General features: G+C 48.3%; 2 protein-coding genes across 2 annotated transcripts in view; both read right to left on the bottom strand.

The window, feature by feature from the left end:
* Nucleotides 1–2,935, bottom strand: part of LOC108800878 (zinc finger protein 585A-like) — a 50,570-nt gene extending 47,635 nt beyond the window's left edge. The window contains exon 1 of the mRNA XM_018572862.1: nucleotides 2,165–2,935. Coding sequence (XP_018428364.1) covers nucleotides 2,165–2,935 — 771 coding nt within the window. The remainder of the gene's footprint in view (nucleotides 1–2,164) is intronic.
* A 6,001-nt stretch (nucleotides 2,936–8,936) lies between these two features.
* Nucleotides 8,937–21,043, bottom strand: LOC108800879 (zinc finger protein 567-like). Its single transcript, XM_018572863.1, has 8 exons — nucleotides 20,921–21,043; nucleotides 15,904–16,029; nucleotides 15,286–15,489; nucleotides 14,925–15,066; nucleotides 12,676–13,284; nucleotides 10,246–10,438; nucleotides 9,922–10,058; nucleotides 8,937–9,565 (listed from the first exon to the last, which is right to left on the bottom strand). The coding sequence occupies exons 1-8, from the start codon at nucleotides 21,041–21,043 to the stop codon at nucleotides 8,937–8,939; spliced, it is 2,163 nt and encodes a 720-aa protein (XP_018428365.1).
* Between the last annotated feature and the right edge of the window lie 497 nt (nucleotides 21,044–21,540).

Here is a 21,540-nt window from a genome sequence, read left to right on the forward strand (position 1 = left end):
GTGATGAGGAGGAGATCTCTGGGATGGTCCCGCTGTGATAAAAGGGAGATCTCTGGGATTGTCCCGCTGTGATAAGGGGGAGATCTCTGGGATGGTCCCGCTGTGATAAGGAGATCTCCGGGATGGTCCCGCTGTGATGAGGAGGAGATCTCTGGGATTGTCCGCTGTGATAAGGAGATCTCCGGGATGGTCCCGCTGTGATGAGGAGGAGATCTCTGGGATTGTCCGCTGTGATAAGGAGATCTCCGGGATGGTCCCGCTGTGATGAGGAGGAGATCTCTGGGATTGTCCGCTGTGATAAGGAGATCTCCGGGATGGTCCCGCTGTGATGAGGAGGAGATCTCTGGGATTGTCCGCTGTGATAAGGAGATCTCCGGGATGGTCCCGCTGTGATGAGGAGGAGATCTCTGGGATTGTCCGCTGTGATAAGGAGATCTCCGGGATGGTCCCGCTGTGATGAGGAGGAGATCTCTGGGATTGTCCGCTGTGATAAGGAGATCTCCGGGATGGTCCCGCTGTGATGAGGAGGAGATCTCTGGGATTGTCCGCTGTGATAAGGAGATCTCCGGGATGGTCCCGCTGTGATGAGGAGGAGATCTCTGGGATTGTCCGCTGTGATAAGGAGATCTCCGGGATGGTCCCGCTGTGATGAGGAGGAGATCTCTGGGATTGTCCGCTGTGATAAGGAGATCTCCGGGATGGTCCCGCTGTGATGAGGAGGAGATCTCTGGGATTGTCCGCTGTGATAAGGAGATCTCCGGGATGGTCCCGCTGTGATGAGGAGGAGATCTCTGGGATTGTCCGCTGTGATAAGGAGATCTCCGGGATGGTCCCGCTGTGATGAGGAGGAGATCTCTGGGATTGTCCGCTGTGATAAGGAGATCTCCGGGATGGTCCCGCTGTGATGAGGAGGAGATCTCTGGGATTGTCCGCTGTGATAAGGAGATCTCCGGGATGGTCCCGCTGTGATGAGGAGGAGATCTCTGGGATTGTCCGCTGTGATAAGGAGATCTCCGGGATGGTCCCGCTGTGATGAGGAGGAGATCTCTGGGATTGTCCGCTGTGATAAGGAGATCTCCGGGATGGTCCCGCTGTGATGAGGAGGAGATCTCTGGGATTGTCCGCTGTGATAAGGAGATCTCCGGGATGGTCCCGCTGTGATGAGGAGGAGATCTCTGGGATTGTCCGCTGTGATAAGGAGATCTCCGGGATGGTCCCGCTGTGATGAGGAGGAGATCTCTGGGATTGTCCGCTGTGATAAGGAGATCTCCGGGATGGTCCCGCTGTGATGAGGAGGAGATCTCTGGGATTGTCCGCTGTGATAAGGAGATCTCCGGGATGGTCCCGCTGTGATGAGGAGGAGATCTCTGGGATTGTCCGCTGTGATAAGGAGATCTCCGGGATGGTCCCGCTGTGATGAGGAGGAGATCTCTGGGATTGTCCGCTGTGATAAGGAGATCTCCGGGATGGTCCCGCTGTGATGAGGAGGAGATCTCTGGGATTGTCCGCTGTGATAAGGAGATCTCCGGGATGGTCCCGCTGTGATGAGGAGGAGATCTCTGGGATTGTCCGCTGTGATAAGGAGATCTCCGGGATGGTCCCGCTGTGATGAGGAGGAGATCTCTGGGATTGTCCGCTGTGATAAGGAGATCTCCGGGATGGTCCCGCTGTGATGAGGAGGAGATCTCTGGGATTGTCCGCTGTGATAAGGAGATCTCCGGGATGGTCCCGCTGTGATGAGGAGGAGATCTCTGGGATTGTCCGCTGTGATAAGGAGATCTCCGGGATGGTCCCGCTGTGATGAGGAGGAGATCTCTGGGATTGTCCGCTGTGATAAGGAGATCTCCGGGATGGTCCCGCTGTGATAAGGGGGAGATCTCTGGGATGGTCCCGCTGTGATAAGGGGGATATCTCCGGGATGGTCTCGCTGTGATAAGGACATACCACAAATACAGGACAAACAACGAGAACCTTCATCTCTGAGTTTTACTGTAAAATTAAAGAAAATCATAATTCAAATCTGAGATGTTCCATCTGAAGATGTCGTATTTTCCACTTTCCTCCAGCAGGGGGCTCTCCAAGTCAATGAAGATATCAGTCGGCACAGACTACTACTGCAGTGACATTGTCAGTCCTCTAGTGTGGACTCTGACCACTAATACACCTCAAGGTTTGTGTGGGATCTCTGATGTCTGAAAAGGTTGGACCTCTCTGAAAAACATTTCCCACACTCCGGGCAGGAATACGGCTTTTCCCCCGTGTGAGATCTCAGATGTTTACCAAGATCTGACTTACGGAGAAAACATTTTCCGCACTCAGAGCAGGCATACGGCTTCTCCCCCGTGTGACACTTTTTATGTCTATCAAGTTCCGATTTCCACAAAAAGCTAATTCCGCACTCAGGACAGGAATGGGGCCTGTCCCCTGTGTGATATCTTTGATGTGTGAGCAGTTCTGACTTCAGTGGGTAACATTTCCCACACTCAGGGCATGAATACGGTTTCTCACCCGTGTGAGATCTTAGATGTCTCAAAAGCTGTGACCTCCATGCATAGCTTTTCCCACACTCAGAGCAGCCAAATGGCTTCTCCCCTGTGTGAGACCTTTGGTGTGCAGTGAGATCTGGTTTACGTGCAAAACGTTTTCCGCACTCAGGACAGGAATAGGGCTTCTCCCCTGTGTGAATTTTGCTATGTACGAGAAGGTCTGATTTCCGTGAGTAACATTTCCCGCACTCAGAGCAGGAATGCGGCTTCTCGCCTGTGTGCCAGATCTGATGTACAGAAAGATAGGACTTCCGTGAAAAGCCTTTCCCACACTCAGGACAGGAAAATGTCTTCTCCGCCTGAATTCCGGCCCCATCCCCCACAGGACGAGGTCGCTCAGAGTCAGAGGGAGTCCATGGTCTACCCACACTGTGACGTCCACCATCCATAGCTGAGCTCATTGTCTCTTCTCCCGCACAATCTGCTGTGATGTCCTCATCTTCCATCTTACAACCTGGAGATAAAGTCAGACGATCCTTTGAGGGTTCCTCCATGGCGTGTCCTGGAAACATAGAAACACATGATGGAGAGATATGAGAGGGTTAGATGACTTCACTCAACATTCCATCTGGATCAGGAGGTCTGAGGGAGCACATGTTCTATGAGGAGGTCCCAACCAGCCGGGACTCCTCCCCTCTTCAGTCAAAGGGTCTTTGGACATCCTCCCAGCTCACCATCACTGGTGAAGCCAATGGGGACTGGGAGGAGCATGCTCTACACTCAACCACAAGCCTAGGCACTGAGTCATGTGATCTCTGAAGCTCTTGTTTATCAGAGTTCAGACTTGTTGACCCTTCACCACAGAACAAGTGACCATAGGCCTAAGCTTCTGGTGATAGGCAACACCGGAGGGAGCTTGCAGTCAATTTTCTGGAAGAGGAACCAACCTAATCTGTGGAGCCCAGGACGGATATCAGTACAGGGAGGTGACCATTATCAACCCATTATTGGCTGATATCACTCAGTTCCGCCCCACTCTGGACCAATCAGTGTACAGTAACAGATCAGAGATAAGAGAAGAATATATTCTGGGTCACCTGTGCTGATCTCTGTAGGCGTGTCCTCCTCTATGGACGTCCTCATCATCCCGGCCTCCTCTATGGACGTCCTCATCATCCCGGCCTCCTCCGTATATCGCTGATCATCCCTCACATACGTCTCTTCTACTTCTGATTTCACCTCAATTTTTATATCCGTCACATCCTCCCCCTAAACCCAGAACATGAGATAAAATATCTTATAATATCCATCTATGGTCTCCCGGAGTCTCTTTCATGTTGTAGAAGCTCCGCCCCACCTACCAATCCTCACCTCTCTGGTCAGCAGGTAGATGATCTCCAGGGTGAGGTTCAGTATCCTTTCCGTCATGTGACTCCGGTCCTCCTCCTCCATCCTCCTTGATACAATCCCGTGTTTTCTGTTCTCCTGTAGACATAAAATGTTGGTCATGATCTGGGTCGTGTTGGTCACGAGGTGGGTGATAGAGGGGTTCTGGTAGATCCAAGAACGTAGTGGGGACACATGCAGTCCGGACTGCTCAGCTTTTGCTCTCTTTCTTGGGGTCGGGGAGCCTCTTACTCTCGGATACCAGATAAAAGTTTTATTATCCATGTTAAATGTGTTTTCTCATTCTCACGGTCAGTGTGATGTCATACGATGTGGTGACTCTGGATGGAAGGACATTGGGAGGAGGAGATGTGAGGTCAGTGTGATGTCATAGGGACACCACCGACAACGCTGAACCTTGGGGGACACCACTAACACTGAACCTTGGGGGACACCACCGACAACGCTGAACCTTGGGGGACACCACCACCAACACTGAACCTTGGGGGACACCACCACCAACACTGAACCTTGGGGGACACCACCAACAACACTGAACCTTGGGGGACACCACCACCAACACTGAACCTTGGGGGACACCACTAATAACACTGAAACTTAGGGGGTTCACCCAAGACTGAATTTTCTCAGCCTTTAGATTACACATGATCCATCTGTGGGGAACGGTCAACCTTTCGCAATGTCCTCAGAGATTCTTTTATACAACGTTTGGCGAGCCAGTTGGAGACCTCGCGGGTTGGAGGGCCCCCCACAGCCTGAATTTCAACCAATTGATCAGGAATCAGCAGGTATGGCCGGCTTTAGTGTTGGAGAACGGCCCTCAGTATTGTCCTCTCTCGGTGTGGGTGGAACATATCCAGTCCGGTCTTCTATAAACCGCCCCGTAAAATGTTCCTGTAATAAATTTATATATTGCGGCCCGTTTACCGATCCAGATGAGATATTACTCCATTTCCAGGTTGTTGGAGATACAGGAGGCAACGGTGTATGTGGGTGATATTGTGTACTCGGCCGACACCTTCTTCTGAACATCTGACTTAATTATAGACAAATAAATTCTACAAACGGTAACTTTTCCCTCTTTTTCTTCCTAATTAAAATGCATAAAATGAGGAAATAGTCATTAGAACACTTCCCTGAAGGAACTCACCCTCCCGATAACAAGCTCCAGAATAGGTTATAATAGCTGGACAATGAAAATAATATCTTCTTACCTCCTCTGCTGCCAGTTCCAGCAATGTCTTCTCCAAAATCACCTCAGAGCTAGAACTTCCTATTTATACGTGACATCACTTCCTGTCATAGAGACTTCCTGTCTGGGTATGGGTGAGATCACCACCTTGTGGAGCTCAGAGGAATTGCAGCCCCGAGAAACCTCTCATAGTGTGTATGTTCTGTATATCCTTATAGATGGGTCATCTCCACCCCACCGAGAGGGAGAGATCCTCCTAATAACAGGTTTGACTTTCTTCGTGGACAATTACATTTTGGAGCAAAACCTGACTACGGAAACGCAACGTCCAGAGGAAACAAAGCGTGTGATTTAAAGGAGTGAAGCTGCTCACTAGTGATGAGTGAAACACGCAAAGCTCAGTACATGGGACGTTTGCCAAACCCAGCGGGAGACCTGCGAACCCCAAACATATCACCCAAACCCCAATGAAGTCTATAGGAGCCAAACCCAGCAGGAAACCCACAGCCCCCAAAAATTTCACCCAAACCCCAATTAAATCTATAGGAGCCAAACCCAGCAGAAAACCCACAACACCCCAACATATCACCCAAACCCCAATGAAGTCTACAGGAGCCAAACCCAACAGGAAACCTCCAAACATATCACCCAAACCCCAATGAAGTCTATAGGAGCCAAACCCAACAGGAAACCTCCAAACATATCACCCAAACCCCACTGAAGTCTATAGAAGCCAAACCCAACAGGAAACCTCCAAACATATCACCCAAACCCCACTGAAGTCTATAGAAGCCAAACCCAACAGGAAACCTCCAAACATCTCACCCAAACCCCACTGAAGTCTATAGAAGCCAAACCCAACAGGAAACCTCCAAACATATCACCCAAACCCCACTGAAGTCTATAGAAGCCAAACCCAACAGGAAACCTCCAAACATATCACCCAAACCCCACTGAAGTCTATAGAAGCCAAACCCAACAGGAAACCTCCAAACATATCACCCAAACCCCAATGAAGTCTACAGGAGCCAAACCCAACAGGAAACCTCCAAACATATCACCCAAACCCCAATGAAGTCTACAGGAGCCAAACCCAACAGGAAACCTCCAAACATATCACCCAAACCCCACTGAAGTCTATAGAAGCCGAACACAGCAGGAGACTTACAACCCCCAAACATATCACCGGAACCCCAATGAAGTCTATGGAAGCCGACCCAGCAGGAAACCTCCAAACATATCACCCAAACCCCACTGAAGTCTATAGGACCCAAACCCACCAGGAAACCCACAACCCCCAAACATATCACCCAAACCCCAATGAAGTCTATAGAATCCGAGCCCACCAGGAAACCCACAACTCCCAAACCTATTGCTTGAACCCCAATGTAGTCTACAGGAGCCAAACCCAACAGGAAACCTCCAAACATATCACCCAAACCCCAATGAAGTCTATGGGAGCAAAACCCAGCAGGAAACCCACAACCCCCAAAAATTTCACCCAAACCCCCAATTAAATCTATATGAGCCAAACCAAACAGGAAACCTCCAAACATATCACCCAAACCCCACTGAAGTCTATGGGAGCCGAACCCAGCAGGAAACCCACCACCCCCAAACATATCACCCAAGCCCCAATGAAGTCTACAGGAGCCAAACCTAACAGGAAACCTCCAAACATATCACCCAAACCCCACTGAAGTCTACAGGACCAAAATCAACCAGGAAACCTACAACCGCCAAACATATCGTCCGAACCCCACTGAAGTCTATGGGAGCCGAACCCAGCAGGAAACCCACCACTCCCAAACATATCACCCAAACCCCACTGAAGTTTATGGGAACCAAGCCCATCTGGAAACCCACAAACACATCACCCGAACCCCAACTGAACTCTAAGAGAGTCGAACCCCCAAACATATCACCCGAACCCATCAGGAAACCCACAACCCCTAAACATATTACCTGAACCCCAATGAAGTCTATGGGAGCCCAACCCAGCAAGAAACCCACAACCCCCAAACCTATCGCTTGAACCCCAATGAAGTGTATGGGAGCCCAACCTAACGGAAAACCCCCAAACTATTGCCTGAACCCCAATGAAGTCGATGGGAGCAAACCCAGCAGGAAACCCCCAAACATATCGTCCAAACCCCACTGAAGTCTATGGGAGCTGAACCCTAAAGGAACTCACAACCCCCAAACCTATCACCTGAAGCCCACTGACGTCTATAGGAGCCAAACCCAGGAGGAAACCCACAAACATATCACTAGAACCCCATTATAGTGTATGGAAGCCGAACCCAGCAGGAAACTTCCAAACATATCGTCTGAACCCCATAGAAGCCAAACCCTGCAGGAAACCCACAACCCCCAAACCTATCGCTTGAACCCCAACTCCTAGCAGGAAACCCACAACCCCCAAACCTATCGCTTGAACCCCAACTCCTAGCAGGAAACCCACAACCCCGTCTGAACCCCATTGAAGTCTATGGGAGCCGAATTGTGTTACTCTCCATACAATACACGGCTGTTCATAGGGACCAAGGTCTCTTATCTCCCCTTGATGTGACCTTCTTCTAGGAGTCCCTCTCGATATTGTCCACATTTCACTTTTCTTAGGAATGACTCTCACTCTACGTTTATCTTCATGATTCTTATTGGCTAAGAAGAATTCTGGAGACAAGTCTCGAGTCATTCATATACCAGCACACCATGGCTTCATCTCCAACAGAAACGCCTCCACCGATGTCCAATCTTGGTATCACCGTACGTTACAACACACCAGGACCTCACTGGTCACGTCACCCCTGATGAAGGAACCCTGTGAAGACCCAAAATGTTGTAATATACTGTGATACCGAGACTGGACCTCCGTGGAGGTGCTTCTGTTGGATATGAAGCCATGGTGGCCTATCTACGTGATCTCAGTGCCATCCACAGCACCCAACGAGAAGATAAGGTGTGTGGTGGGTCATTTCTATGAGTCATATAATAAGACAAACACAAGGTTGGGTGTTTATTAGCATGTTTTATGTACACTCGGCCATCAGGAACGTGTCCTGGAGTAGTGGACTCCACAATGAGCTCTGTGGTGGATCCAAACCCTTGGAGGAGTCTTCTGTACCTGGCACTGGCTCTTCCTGCTCAGCCATCTGATGGTCCTGCTATAACCAACACAGTAAAAGCCTAACAGGAGGCTCGTGGGGCAGGTGATGTTCCTCAAAGGCTTTGAAGGAAGCTCATGCAAAGGCTGCAGAGAATGTCCTACCTTTCATAGAGGTGGCTAGAGACCCAACATTATAAGAGACATCTTCTAACGTCTAAGTTGGGCTAAAGCAAAGTCTGTGGTGAACTTCATGGCACTGAATCCCTGTTGTATTAGTGATTAGGAGAAACGGATTCGAGTTTTTATGGTCACAAAGCTCAGTGTTCATAGTGGTATCATCCATAGATGGTTTGGAGAAGATCTCTGATGTGAGGCAACATAAAACATGACCACTGCACTAGGTACATTGATACTTCAGGGGGTTGTGTGTGTTCTCTGATGTTTAGCAAGACAGAACTTCTGTAAAAAACCTTTCCCACACGGAGGTCAGGAAAATGGCTCCCCCCCGTGTTGGATCTTTGATGTATAAGAAGTTCAGTAATCTGTGAATAACATTCCCCACACAGAGGACAGGGCTTTTCACCCATATGAATACTTTGATATATAGCAAGATTAAACTTCTGCGAAAAACCTTTCCCACACTCAGGACAAAAATACGGCTTCTCCTCTGTGTGAGAACATTGGTAAATCTCCAAGTTTTGTAAAGAAACATTTCCCACACTTAAGGCAGAAATACGGCTTCTCAACTCTGAGGGATCTCACCTGTATGAAATTTTTGATGTTTAATAAAGTTAGTTTTCCGTAAATAACACTTCCCGCACTCCGAGCAGGTATACGTTTTCTGGCCTGTGTGAGATCTTCGATGTATCTTAAGACTGTACTTCCGTGAAAAACCTTTCCCGCACTGAGGGCAGGAAAATGGTTTATCCACTGTGTTAAGGCATTGGTGAATGTCCAAATCTGATTTTGTGAAGAAACATCTCCCACACGTAGGACATGAATACGGCTTCTCACCTCGGTGAACTTTCTCATGCGTGACGAGTTGCAGTAACGTGGCATAACGCCGTCCGCACTCCGTACAGAAATATGAAAGAGAACCAGTGTGGCATCTCATGTGCTCGTTAAGACTGGACTTCAGACTAAAATATTTCCCGCACTCAGGACAGAAAAACCTCCTATCTGTTGGAAGGGCGGCTCCGCCCCTCCCGGTCTGAGGACCCTCAGGATTGGAGGAATACGATGGTCCATCCGCACTGTGGGGCCCCTGATGGACATTATGGTCTTCTCCTGGACCATACTGTGTGATGTCCTCATCTTCTGAAGACAACATGATACAATCCTCCGAGATCTTCACGACGTCCCGTCCATGGACTACAAATAGAAAGAAAGAGATTATTGGAGGACACGAGCGGGTTGGTTCGCCTTACCCAGGACTCCACCCATATCAGTCAGCTTTGCTTCTGAGGTGGAGGACTACTGAGAATGTTACGCTTCCACCCTCACAGTAATGGGTCCTCAGGATCTTCTGCACTCATAGACCCTTGTCAGAGAGTGAGGGAACCAATGAGAACTGTCTATCATAGAAGTGACAGTGATGAGGGGGTTATAAGTCCCACCTACAGAATTCGGAAAGAACTAAAACTGGGACTGAACCCCATCAAAAGGTCAACCAGTGAGGACCCCAAGATGAAGACTTGACCACCAGTACTGAGCTACGGACTCGTCACCCATCATCACTTTCTGTGCAAAGGTTTCAAAGCCGAAGATGGTTGGGGAGCAGGCGGTGTGAGTAGTGATGAAGTGGGAGACGGGGGACAAGGTGGGCTGTATTAAAACACTGTGAGCTTTCAGTCCCCGCCCTACTCTGGACCGAGCAGAGGAATGTGTTTAGTGTTTATGACCCACCTATGCTGATCTCTGTAGGCGTGTCCTCCTCTATGGATGTCCTCATCATCCCGGCCTCCTCCGTATATCGCTGATCATCCCTCACATACGTCTCTTCTACTTCACCCTCAACTTTCATCTTCATCAGATCTTCACCCTAAACCAACAGAACGGCAGAAAGTCTCATCATGTAGGTGTCACCCATCTCCTTCATATGTCGGAGTGTTGGGTCACCTTCATGTTCTAGATGGTCCGTCCCACCAACCTGATCATGTGCAGACATGTGATCTTCCCGTGCGGAATCCCGGGAATACAGAGGGCGGGGACATCTCTCTGGAGGACCAAAATCAACCAGGAAACCTACAACCGCCAAACATATCGTCCGAACCCCACTGAAGTCTATGGGAGCCGAACCCAGCAGGAAACCCACCACTCCCAAACATATCACCCAAACCCCACTGAAGTTTATGGGAACCAAGCCCATCTGGAAACCCACAAACACATCACCCGAACCCCAACTGAACTCTAAGAGAGTCGAACCCCCAAACATATCACCCGAACCCATCAGGAAACCCACAACCCCTAAACATATTACCTGAACCCCAATGAAGTCTATGGGAGCCCAACCCAGCAAGAAACCCACAACCCCCAAACCTATCGCTTGAACCCCAATGAAGTGTATGGGAGCCCAACCTAACGGAAAACCCCCAAACTATTGCCTGAACCCCAATGAAGTCGATGGGAGCAAACCCAGCAGGAAACCCCCAAACATATCGTCCAAACCCCACTGAAGTCTATGGGAGCTGAACCCTAAAGGAACTCACAACCCCCAAACCTATCACCTGAAGCCCACTGACGTCTATAGGAGCCAAACCCAGGAGGAAACCCACAAACATATCACTAGAACCCCATTATAGTGTATGGAAGCCGAACCCAGCAGGAAACTTCCAAACATATCGTCTGAACCCCATAGAAGCCAAACCCTGCAGGAAACCCACAACCCCCAAACCTATCGCTTGAACCCCAACTCCTAGCAGGAAACCCACAACCCCCAAACCTATCGCTTGAACCCCAACTCCTAGCAGGAAACCCACAACCCCCAAACCTATCGCTTGAACCCCAACTCCTAGCAGGAAACCCACAACCCCCAAACCTATCGCTTGAACCCCAACTCCTAGCAGGAAACCCACAACCCCGTCTGAACCCCATTGAAGTCTATGGGAGCCGAATTGTGTTACTCTCCATACAATACACGGCTGTTCATAGGGACCAAGGTCTCTTATCTCCCCTTGATGTGACCTTCTTCTAGGAGTCCCTCTCGATATTGTCCACATTTCACTTTTCTTAGGAATGACTCTCACTCTACGTTTATCTTCATGATTCTTATTGGCTAAGAAGAATTCTGGAGACAAGTCTCGAGTCATTCATATACCAGCACACCATGGCTTCATCTCCAACAGAAACGCCTCCACCGATGTCCAATCTTGGTATCACCGTACGTTACAACACACCAGGACCTCACTGGTCACGTCACCCCTGATGAAGGAACCCTGTGAAGACCCAAAATGTTGTAATATACTGTGATACCGAGACTGGACCTCCGTGGAGGTGCTTCTGTTGGATATGAAGCCATGGTGGCCTATCTACGTGATCTCAGTGCCATCCACAGCACCCAACGAGAAGATAAGGTGTGTGGTGGGTCATTTCTATGAGTCATATAATAAGACAAACACAAGGTTGGGTGTTTATTAGCATGTTTTATGTACACTCGGCCATCAGGAACGTGTCCTGGAGTAGTGGACTCCACAATGAGCTCTGTGGTGGATCCAAACCCTTGGAGGAGTCTTCTGTACCTGGCACTGGCTCTTCCTGCTCAGCCATCTGATGGTCCTGCTATAACCAACACAGTAAAAGCCTAACAGGAGGCTCGTGGGGCAGGTGATGTTCCTCAAAGGCTTTGAAGGAAGCTCATGCAAAGGCTGCAGAGAATGTCCTACCTTTCATAGAGGTGGCTAGAGACCCAACATTATAAGAGACATCTTCTAACGTCTAAGTTGGGCTAAAGCAAAGTCTGTGGTGAACTTCATGGCACTGAATCCCTGTTGTATTAGTGATTAGGAGAAACGGATTCGAGTTTTTATGGTCACAAAGCTCAGTGTTCATAGTGGTATCATCCATAGATGGTTTGGAGAAGATCTCTGATGTGAGGCAACATAAAACATGACCACTGCACTAGGTACATTGATACTTCAGGGGGTTGTGTGTGTTCTCTGATGTTTAGCAAGACAGAACTTCTGTAAAAAACCTTTCCCACACGGAGGTCAGGAAAATGGCTCCCCCCCGTGTTGGATCTTTGATGTATAAGAAGTTCAGTAATCTGTGAATAACATTCCCCACACAGAGGACAGGGCTTTTCACCCATATGAATACTTTGATATATAGCAAGATTAAACTTCTGCGAAAAACCTTTCCCACACTCAGGACAAAAATACGGCTTCTCCTCTGTGTGAGAACATTGGTAAATCTCCAAGTTTTGTAAAGAAACATTTCCCACACTTAAGGCAGAAATACGGCTTCTCAACTCTGAGGGATCTCACCTGTATGAAATTTTTGATGTTTAATAAAGTTAGTTTTCCGTAAATAACACTTCCCGCACTCCGAGCAGGTATACGTTTTCTGGCCTGTGTGAGATCTTCGATGTATCTTAAGACTGTACTTCCGTGAAAAACCTTTCCCGCACTGAGGGCAGGAAAATGGTTTATCCACTGTGTTAAGGCATTGGTGAATGTCCAAATCTGATTTTGTGAAGAAACATCTCCCACACGTAGGACATGAATACGGCTTCTCACCTCGGTGAACTTTCTCATGCGTGACGAGTTGCAGTAACGTGGCATAACGCCGTCCGCACTCCGTACAGAAATATGAAAGAGAACCAGTGTGGCATCTCATGTGCTCGTTAAGACTGGACTTCAGACTAAAATATTTCCCGCACTCAGGACAGAAAAACCTCCTATCTGTTGGAAGGGCGGCTCCGCCCCTCCCGGTCTGAGGACCCTCAGGATTGGAGGAATACGATGGTCCATCCGCACTGTGGGGCCCCTGATGGACATTATGGTCTTCTCCTGGACCATACTGTGTGATGTCCTCATCTTCTGAAGACAACATGATACAATCCTCCGAGATCTTCACGACGTCCCGTCCATGGACTACAAATAGAAAGAAAGAGATTATTGGAGGACACGAGCGGGTTGGTTCGCCTTACCCAGGACTCCACCCATATCAGTCAGCTTTGCTTCTGAGGTGGAGGACTACTGAGAATGTTACGCTTCCACCCTCACGTTAATGGGTCCTCAGGATCTTCTGCACTCATAGACCCTTGTCAGAGAGTGAGGGAACCAATGAGAACTGTCTATCATAGAAGTGACAGTGATGAGGGGGTTATAAGTCCCACCTACAGAATTCGGAAAGAACTAAAACTGGGACTGAACCCCATCAAAAGGTCAACCAGTGAGGACCCCAAGATGAAGACTTGACCACCAGTACTGAGCTACGGACTCGTCACCCATCAGCACTTTCTGTGCAAAGGTTTCAAAGCCGAAGATGGTTGGGGAGCAGGCGGTGTGAGTAGTGATGAAGTGGGAGACGGGGGCCAAGGGGGGCTGTATTAAAACACTGTGAGCTTTCAGTCCCCGCCCTACTCTGGACCGAGCAGAGGAATGTGTTTAGTGTTTATGACCCACCTATGCTGATCTCTGTAGGCGTGTCCTCCTCTATGGATGTCCTCATCATCCCGGCCTCCTCCGTATATCGCTGATCATCCCTCACATACGTCTCTTCTACTTCACCCTCAACTTTCATCTTCATCAGATCTTCACCCTAAACCAACAGAACGGCAGAAAGTCTCATCATGTAGGTGTCACCCATCTCCTTCATATGTCGGAGTGTTGGGTCACCTTCATGTTCTAGATGGTCCGTCCCACCAACCTGATCATGTGCAGACATGTGATCTTCCTGTGCGGAATCCCGGGAATACAGAGGGCGGGGACATCTCTCTGGTGGGTTCCTGTAGTTGGATGACTCCATGTTCTCCTGGTGTCCTTTTGGAAGCTCTGGCTCCTCCTTCACTCCATCCTCCTCTTGTATCTCTTCTTTAACATCAACTTTAGAATCTCTCGGGATTCCACTCTGAATAAAGTTATAAAAATTACATGATTTGTAATAACGTCCAGATCCCCGAGACACACCACCAGTTATTGTTCAACACGGACCTGATCATGGTGGGGGATGGTGAGATCTTCCTGTGTGGAATCCCGGGAACACAGAGGACCTCCCTCCTCCATAGATTGCTGATCTCCATAGACAATTGTCTTCTCTTCTTCTTCTTTAACCTCAACTTTGGGATTTAGGGTGAAGACCTGAAAGACATTAAAGATGATAGAACACAGGAAGGAACAAGAGATTTCATGGAAAAGGGTCATCTTATAAATTAGAAGACATTTTGGGGGTATGTGTTCAGTCCCACCTACCTGATCAATGCGAGGCATAGTGTGATCTTCCTGGGTGGGGTCCCGGGAATACAGGGGGCGGGGACATCTCTCTGGTGGGTTCCTCTTACTGGATCCATCTGTAGGAAACACACACACTGACTGAATACATTGTTTCTATGTGTGTATCAGATGATGGGGGATGTAGGTGGAGCCTCCGTACTGCTCTCTCCTCTTACCCGGTGATGTGAGGGGCGGCTGGTCCTCCATTAGAACACTGAGATCATCTATGAAGGTCTCCAGATCCTCGATCATCACTCCATATATCTAATCAGTTTCTGTAGTTAGAGTTCATGACTCACCTGTGATGGTATCTAGAGAAGGTTCCTCCTGTTTCATCTCTGCCCTCATCCCGACCTCCTCCGTACTCTGCTGATAATCCATCACATGCGTCTCCTCTTCTTCCTCTTTCACTTCATCTTTTATATCTACCTCTTCTTCACGCTAAACCAACAGAAGGAGAGAAAATAATGTCATGTGACCACCAATAACCCGACACTACAGAGATACTTCTCATTTAATTACGTATGGAGTCACTGTAGTGTCCTATCCACCGACCTGATCATGGTGGGGGATGGTGAGATCTTCCTGTGTGGGATCCCGGGAATACAGAGGACGGGGACATCGCTCTGGTGGGTTCCTGTTAGGTGGCTCCATCATAACGTCCTGGTAGAGTTCCTTGTGTGCTTCAGAAATCTCCATCACACCGTACTCCTCATCCTCCTCTTTACACTCTTCTTTAACATTATTATTCTTCATGAGGTTTCCACTCTCCGAGTGTCCTTCAGAAGGTTCCGTCACCACTCCGTACTCCTCATCCTCCTTTTTAATCTCTTCTTTAACAGCATTCTCCCCGAGGTCTCCACTCTGAAGTCAAAATAAAAAGATTCATTATAATCAAATACAATTGTGTATAACTCATAACCCTCAGAGATTGTCCATCATCTACCTGATCATGGTGGGGGATGGTGAGATCTTCCTGGGTGGGGTCCCGGGAATACAGGGGGTGGGGACATCTCTCTGGTGGGTTCCTCTTACTGGATCCATCTGTAGGAAACACACACACTGACTGAATACATTGTTTCTATGTGTGTATCAGATGATGGGGGATCTAGGTGGACCCTCCGTACTTATGTCTGGTTTACAATAAATTTGGGGAAGATGTAGACATCCTCTCGCCTGATGTTGTGGAGGTCTACAGATCCTCAACCATCAGTCCAATCCATATACTAGAACAATTTCTGAGTGCAGTGTTCATTACTCACTTGTGCTTATATCTACGGAAGATTCCTCCTGTTTAGTTGTCGTCGTCATCTCAACCTTCTCCATAGTCTGCTGATAATTCATCCCATACCTCTCCTCTTCTTCCTCTTTGACCTCAACTTTCATATCCATTCCTTTTTCATTCTAAACCAACAAAATTACCAGAAATATCTCTCAAACCCGGTCACTGATAACCTAAAACATACAAAGGAACGTAATCTCAAAGTCTAGGCTGACTACCGGTACTTGGTCCTCAGTCAGGTATCTAGAGAAGGTTCCTCTTGTTTTATGGCTTCCCTCATCTCGACCTCCTCCATAGTCTGCTGATGACACGTCCCATACGTCTCTTCTTCTTTAACCTCAACTTTTATCTTCATCCCTTCTTCACGCTAAACCAACAGAATGATAGAGAATATCTATAGAATGCGCGTACTAATAACCTGAGTCTACATAGAAGTGTATCACTTTGGATTCTACCCACCGACCTGATCATGGTGGGGGAGGGTGAGATCTTCCTGGGTGGGATCCTGGGAATACAGGGGGCGGGGACATCTCTCTGGTGGGTTCCTCTTACTGGATCCATCTGTAGGAAACACACACACTGACTGCATACATTGTTTCTATGTGTGTATCAGCTGATGGGGGATGTAGGCGGAGCCTCCGTACTGCTCTCTCCTCTTACCCGGTGATGTGAGGGGCGGGGCATTCTCCATCGCCACGTCCTTGTAGAGATCCCGGTGTCCTTCTAGATACTCCCACTCCTCCATGGAGAGATAGACAGAGACATCCTGACACCTTATAGGAACCTGACACACACAATGGTACAGTCACCATTTTGTTTATGGTCTTCTCCGAGGCCAAATTGCAATCTTTGGGGCTCCCGGGCACCGGCACGGGGGGAACACGACCCATGCAAAATAATTTAGTGTTAAAAGGGTATCACTAAAAACCTTCTGACCGGTAGATGTAATTCTCAGCGAGAACCCACCGGTACTAAACGGTGTCGGAGCGTTTTCTCTCAGTGGGCGGGGCTCATTGTGACTGAGGTGGATCTACATCGCTGGAAGACCTGACGTTGGATTGACACCACTGGACGGGATTTTGGTGTGGTTTGTGCCCCTCACTTTATTTACGGGAGGGTCAGATATCTGGGGATCCTTCTTTTTAAAGGGCTTCCAGTCTCTGATAAGTCCACCTCCACCCCTCCCCCCACTAAAAGGTATATGTCCCCCCCGGCTCCACCCCACCCATGCCCTTTGTTTGACAATACTTTCCCTATTACCCTTGAAAATTGCCAGAATTGATTTCCAGGATTCGCCTCCGATTGATTTTAATGGGGTTCGGATTAAAGTTCCCAATTCGAAAATATTTGCTGACCCTCCCACAAGTGGAACCCAAGCTGCTTCACCCACCACTGATAGAGAAAAAGGGGACGGACATGACGGGGGAGGGAGGTTACTGGGTGTAAATATAACATAATATCTTATTACCTCCTCTGCTGCCAGTTCCAGCAATGTCTCCTCTCTACTTCTGCCCAACTTCCTGTTTGTACCTGACGTCACTTCCTTTTACCATAGAGACTTCCTGTCTGGGTAGAGGTGAGATCATCACCTTGTGGAGCTCAGAGGAACAGCTGCCCCGAGAATCTTCTCATAGCCTTGTGTTGTCCATGTAGTCTATACCCTTATAGATGGACGGTGTCATATCTTCTTCCACCCTGTAGATTATATATAGTTTATGAGTAGAAGGACTTCATCGTACGATGGTCTACACACGGCGCCCCAATAACAGGGTTCCCCTCAATATGTTCCATTTTGGAGTAAGATCTAACTATCGAAGACGCGCCCTGGAGAAGACAACGTCTGGTGTTCAGCAGGAGAAGCCGCTCGTTGTATTAAGATTATGTCCAGCATGAAGTCACGGTCGCTGTACATTGGCCGCCATCGTTCTCTTCATACATACACCACTCATTAGTACAACTTCCAAATAAGAATCCCGTGAGTCCATCTTGTAAGGACCTTTGAGATAAAATGTCTATGAAATGGAAGAGATCAGGTCACCAAGTTCACCTCCAACCCAAGAGAACCTTGCGTGAGACATGACAACGAGGAAACCAAATACAAGTGTGTACATTGGCTTGGTGGAAGTCTATGGACCCCACCTGAGATGTTTGCCGTGTGCTCCTAGGGCTGATGGGTCTCAGGTATCGGTCTCTGGGAGGAAAACAGTTTATTGGCTATAACATTTGGCCGAGGTCTTTGTCTAAATTATCACACTAGTTGAGCTTTGCTTAAAAGAGAAGTACGAGGTGACCTTTTTATCTCATAGTTCTCTTTAGGGCCATGGTAGGACATAGACTAACCTCCTCCCGTCACCCAAAGCTCAGTATATAGCGGCCTACAGACCGACTGCTGAGACATTGATTATCATTTTCAAACAATCTGTAGGACTGATGTCCTTTGTACGGGCCTAGTGTTTAGTGGTCAACACATGGCCCCTTCAGAAGTCAAAGCGGTGACTCTGGAAGAGGTGCCACCACCACCGCTGTGTGTCCTCCTCCTGCCAGCCCCGCACAATATCCAACCAATGATCTCAAAGTTAGAGAATGTATGAAATGGGGGGAATGGAAGTGGTTGACGTAATCCTCAGCATGCAACCGCAATACCTTGTCCACCCTTTGTAGCCGCAGTCTGGCTCCTGATTGGCTGATTCGGGTTATTGTAATAAACCGTTCTTTGTACTGTTATTGAATAAGCCGGTACACTGAGCTCACTAAGAAGACCATCAGAAGATGTGAGGTTTATGGGCGTCTCTTGTAGCCATGTAATTACAGAGCATGGGTACAAGGACAAACATGTGCACTATGTAGGCCCAGGCTCCTTTCCACCATACCCAACATGCAGTGCTTTGTAGCCATGCTTGATTTTCAATGCATAGTGGTTCCTCCTTTTTCCTTTTCTCTGGTGGGCTCCAGAATCCTAATCCATCCTTTTAAGAGTCTGACGTGGATGAGGAGTCCATATTCTGCTCATCATGACATCACCTGAGGAGGAACTTCTCTGAGGAAACAACCCCGATGGTGACATCTATGCATTCGCAACCGTAGTACTGACCCCCCTTAGGAGATGCTGGATCTAAAAGGCCCTCCTAGGGTTCCTACTGGTGACTGCAACCCAACGTTCCCAGACCTACCATTGGTGACCTAATGAGAGGCGTTCACTTCCTGGTAGCAGGCAGAAGAATACAAAGTCCTTGGCTTAGAAGAAACCCAACACTCCCAGACCTACCACTGGTGACCTAATGAGAGACGTTCACTTCCTGGGCTTAGAAGAAACCCAACACTCCCAGACCTACCACTGGTGACCTAATGAGAGACGTTCACTTCCTGGGCTTAGAAGAAACCCAACACTCCCAGACCTTACCACTGGTGACCTAATGAGAGACGTTCACTTCCTGGTAGCAGGCAGAAGAATACAAAGTCCTGGGCTTAGAAGAACCCAACACTCCCAGACCTACCATTGGTGACCTAATGAGAGACGTTCACTTCCTGGTAGCAGGCAGAAGAATACAAAGTCCTTGGCTTAGAAGAAACCCAACACTCCCAGACCTTACCACTGGTGACCTAATGAGAGACATTTAGGTCCTGGTAGCAGGCAGAAGAATACAATGTCCTGGACTTAGAGGATTTTCACTTCATAGTGGTTCCTCCTTCCTTTTCTCCAGTGGGCTCCAGAGTCCAAGACCATCATTGTAAGAGTCTCACGTGGATGAGAAGTCCATATTCTGCTCATTATGACATCACCTGAGGAGGAACTTCTCATCTGAGGAATCAAACAACCCCTATGGTGACATCTACACATTCGCAACCGTAGCACTGACCCCTTAGGAGATACTGGATCTAAAATGCCCTCCTAGGGTTGGTGACTTGCTCTTAAGGCTGCAACCCAACACTCCCAGACCTACCATTGGTGACCTAATGAGAGACATTCACTTCCTGGTAGCAGGCAGAAGACAATGTCCCAGGTTTAGAGGAAACCCAACACTCCTAGACCTGTCTGAACCTTAGAACATTGGTGGGTGGAGAGTCATGTGGTTTATCTGATGGACTTCACCACATTGAGAAGTGATGTGTTCTGTAGCCCATTGTAACCAACATGGAGCACCGGGGATACGGGTGAGAGCTCCTTATGGTGGAATGTCCATGAATCAGTTATATGTTGTGATGTCTGACCGTGCTGGGATCAGTTCATCTTCATTTCCCACCATTACCGGTCCAGTATCATTGTGCTTCATATGAGCCCTTATGAAGGGGAATGGTGAGCCCACCCGTAACGTGTCGGGTTTTTACCTTCACATCACATCTTTCGATACCCTACAAACCCTTCCGGGACTACTTAGGATACCCCCATCAGTAGAGATCTGCCTCCATATCCTCATCCATTGATGAGGATATCAGTACAGAACCTGCATGTGATGTTTAGTGCAACCTTTCCCCCACATTCCATACCATTGCCAATGACTTGCGACTGAGCTGCTGGTAGAATACAAATATACACAGATTATGAGACGGCTCCTGGTGTGGAAAGAGTTTTTATTGGAAGACATTCATGGGATCTATTGGAGCTTCTTCTGATCAGTCCACATAGCGAGTGGCCACCCCTCGGAAGCTGGATGCCAATATCGGCTTATCTGTGATGGATCCATGAGGAATGATTGGCTTGTACCACAGGAAGCGGGATGTGCTCCATAGGGACACTGCAATATATAGGACTTGGGAGTTCTCTGTGCCCCTGTCATTGGTTCAATGCAGGTGATGACACTCAGTCCTGTATGGTAGGACTTCTACCAGATGAGTAGATCATCAGGAGAACCTCCACGCCTCTTCTCTGACACAACTGAAGACCTTTATATGGAGCGTATAATATCTTTGTGGTACAGAGGAGCGGAAGTCACACATAGAGGTTCAGATCTTTCATTAATATTGTAAGGTATCCCTCGAGGACTCCAGTTCTCATTTCCTTTATGTGGAGTGTACCTGAGAAGATGTACGGCAAAATATGACCCACGTAGAACATTTCTGCAGGAGGAACCCTAATACACCTCGAGGGCTTTGTGGGTCCTCTGATGCCTGGAAAGACAAGACTTCTGTGAAAAACATTTCCCGCACACAGAGCAAGAGAACGGCCTCTCCCCGGTGTGCATCCTCTGATGTTTGTTAAGACTGGCCTTATCTGAAAAACCCTTCCCACACTCAGCGCAGGAATAAGGCTTCTCTCCCGTGTGAGATCTCAGATGCATGACAAGTTCGTATTTCCGCGGCAAACATGTCCGGCACTCGGGTCAGGAATACGGCTTCTCCCCCGTGTGGGATCTTTGGTGAGTCTTTAAATTGGATCTTGTGATGAAACTTTTTCCGCACTTGGGACACGAATACGGCTTCTCGCCTGTGTGAGATCTCTGATGTCTGACAAGTTGCGATTTTATAGGGTAACATTGTCCGCACTCAGTACAGGAATATGAAACATGACCCTTGTGACTTTTCATATGAGCACGAAGACTGGACTTGAAGAGAAAATGTTTCCCGCACTCCGTACAGGAATACGGCCGCTCACCCGAGTGATTTCTTATATGCATATGAAGACTGGATTCGTAATG

The sequence above is a fragment of the Nanorana parkeri genome, unplaced genomic scaffold (genome assembly GCF_000935625.1).
Source record: "Nanorana parkeri isolate BGI_ZX_2015 unplaced genomic scaffold, ASM93562v1 scaffold2148, whole genome shotgun sequence".
In the NCBI taxonomy this organism is placed as follows: Eukaryota; Metazoa; Chordata; class Amphibia; order Anura; family Dicroglossidae; genus Nanorana; species Nanorana parkeri.

Excerpts from the sequence above, each read along its gene's own strand:
- LOC108800879 (XM_018572863.1), bottom strand. The coding sequence starts at position 21,043 with ATGTTTTTCACAGAAGTCTTGTCTTTCCAGGCATCAGAGGACCCACAA. Across the intron at positions 16,030-20,920 it reads TTTGCCGTACATCTTCTCAG|AATGAAAAAGGAATGGATAT; the intron begins GTACACTCCACA and ends TTGTTGGTTTAG. Across the intron at positions 15,067-15,285 it reads ACAAGGAACTCTACCAGGAC|CGTGAAGAAGAGGTAGATAT; the intron begins GTTATGATGGAG and ends CTGTTGGTTTAG.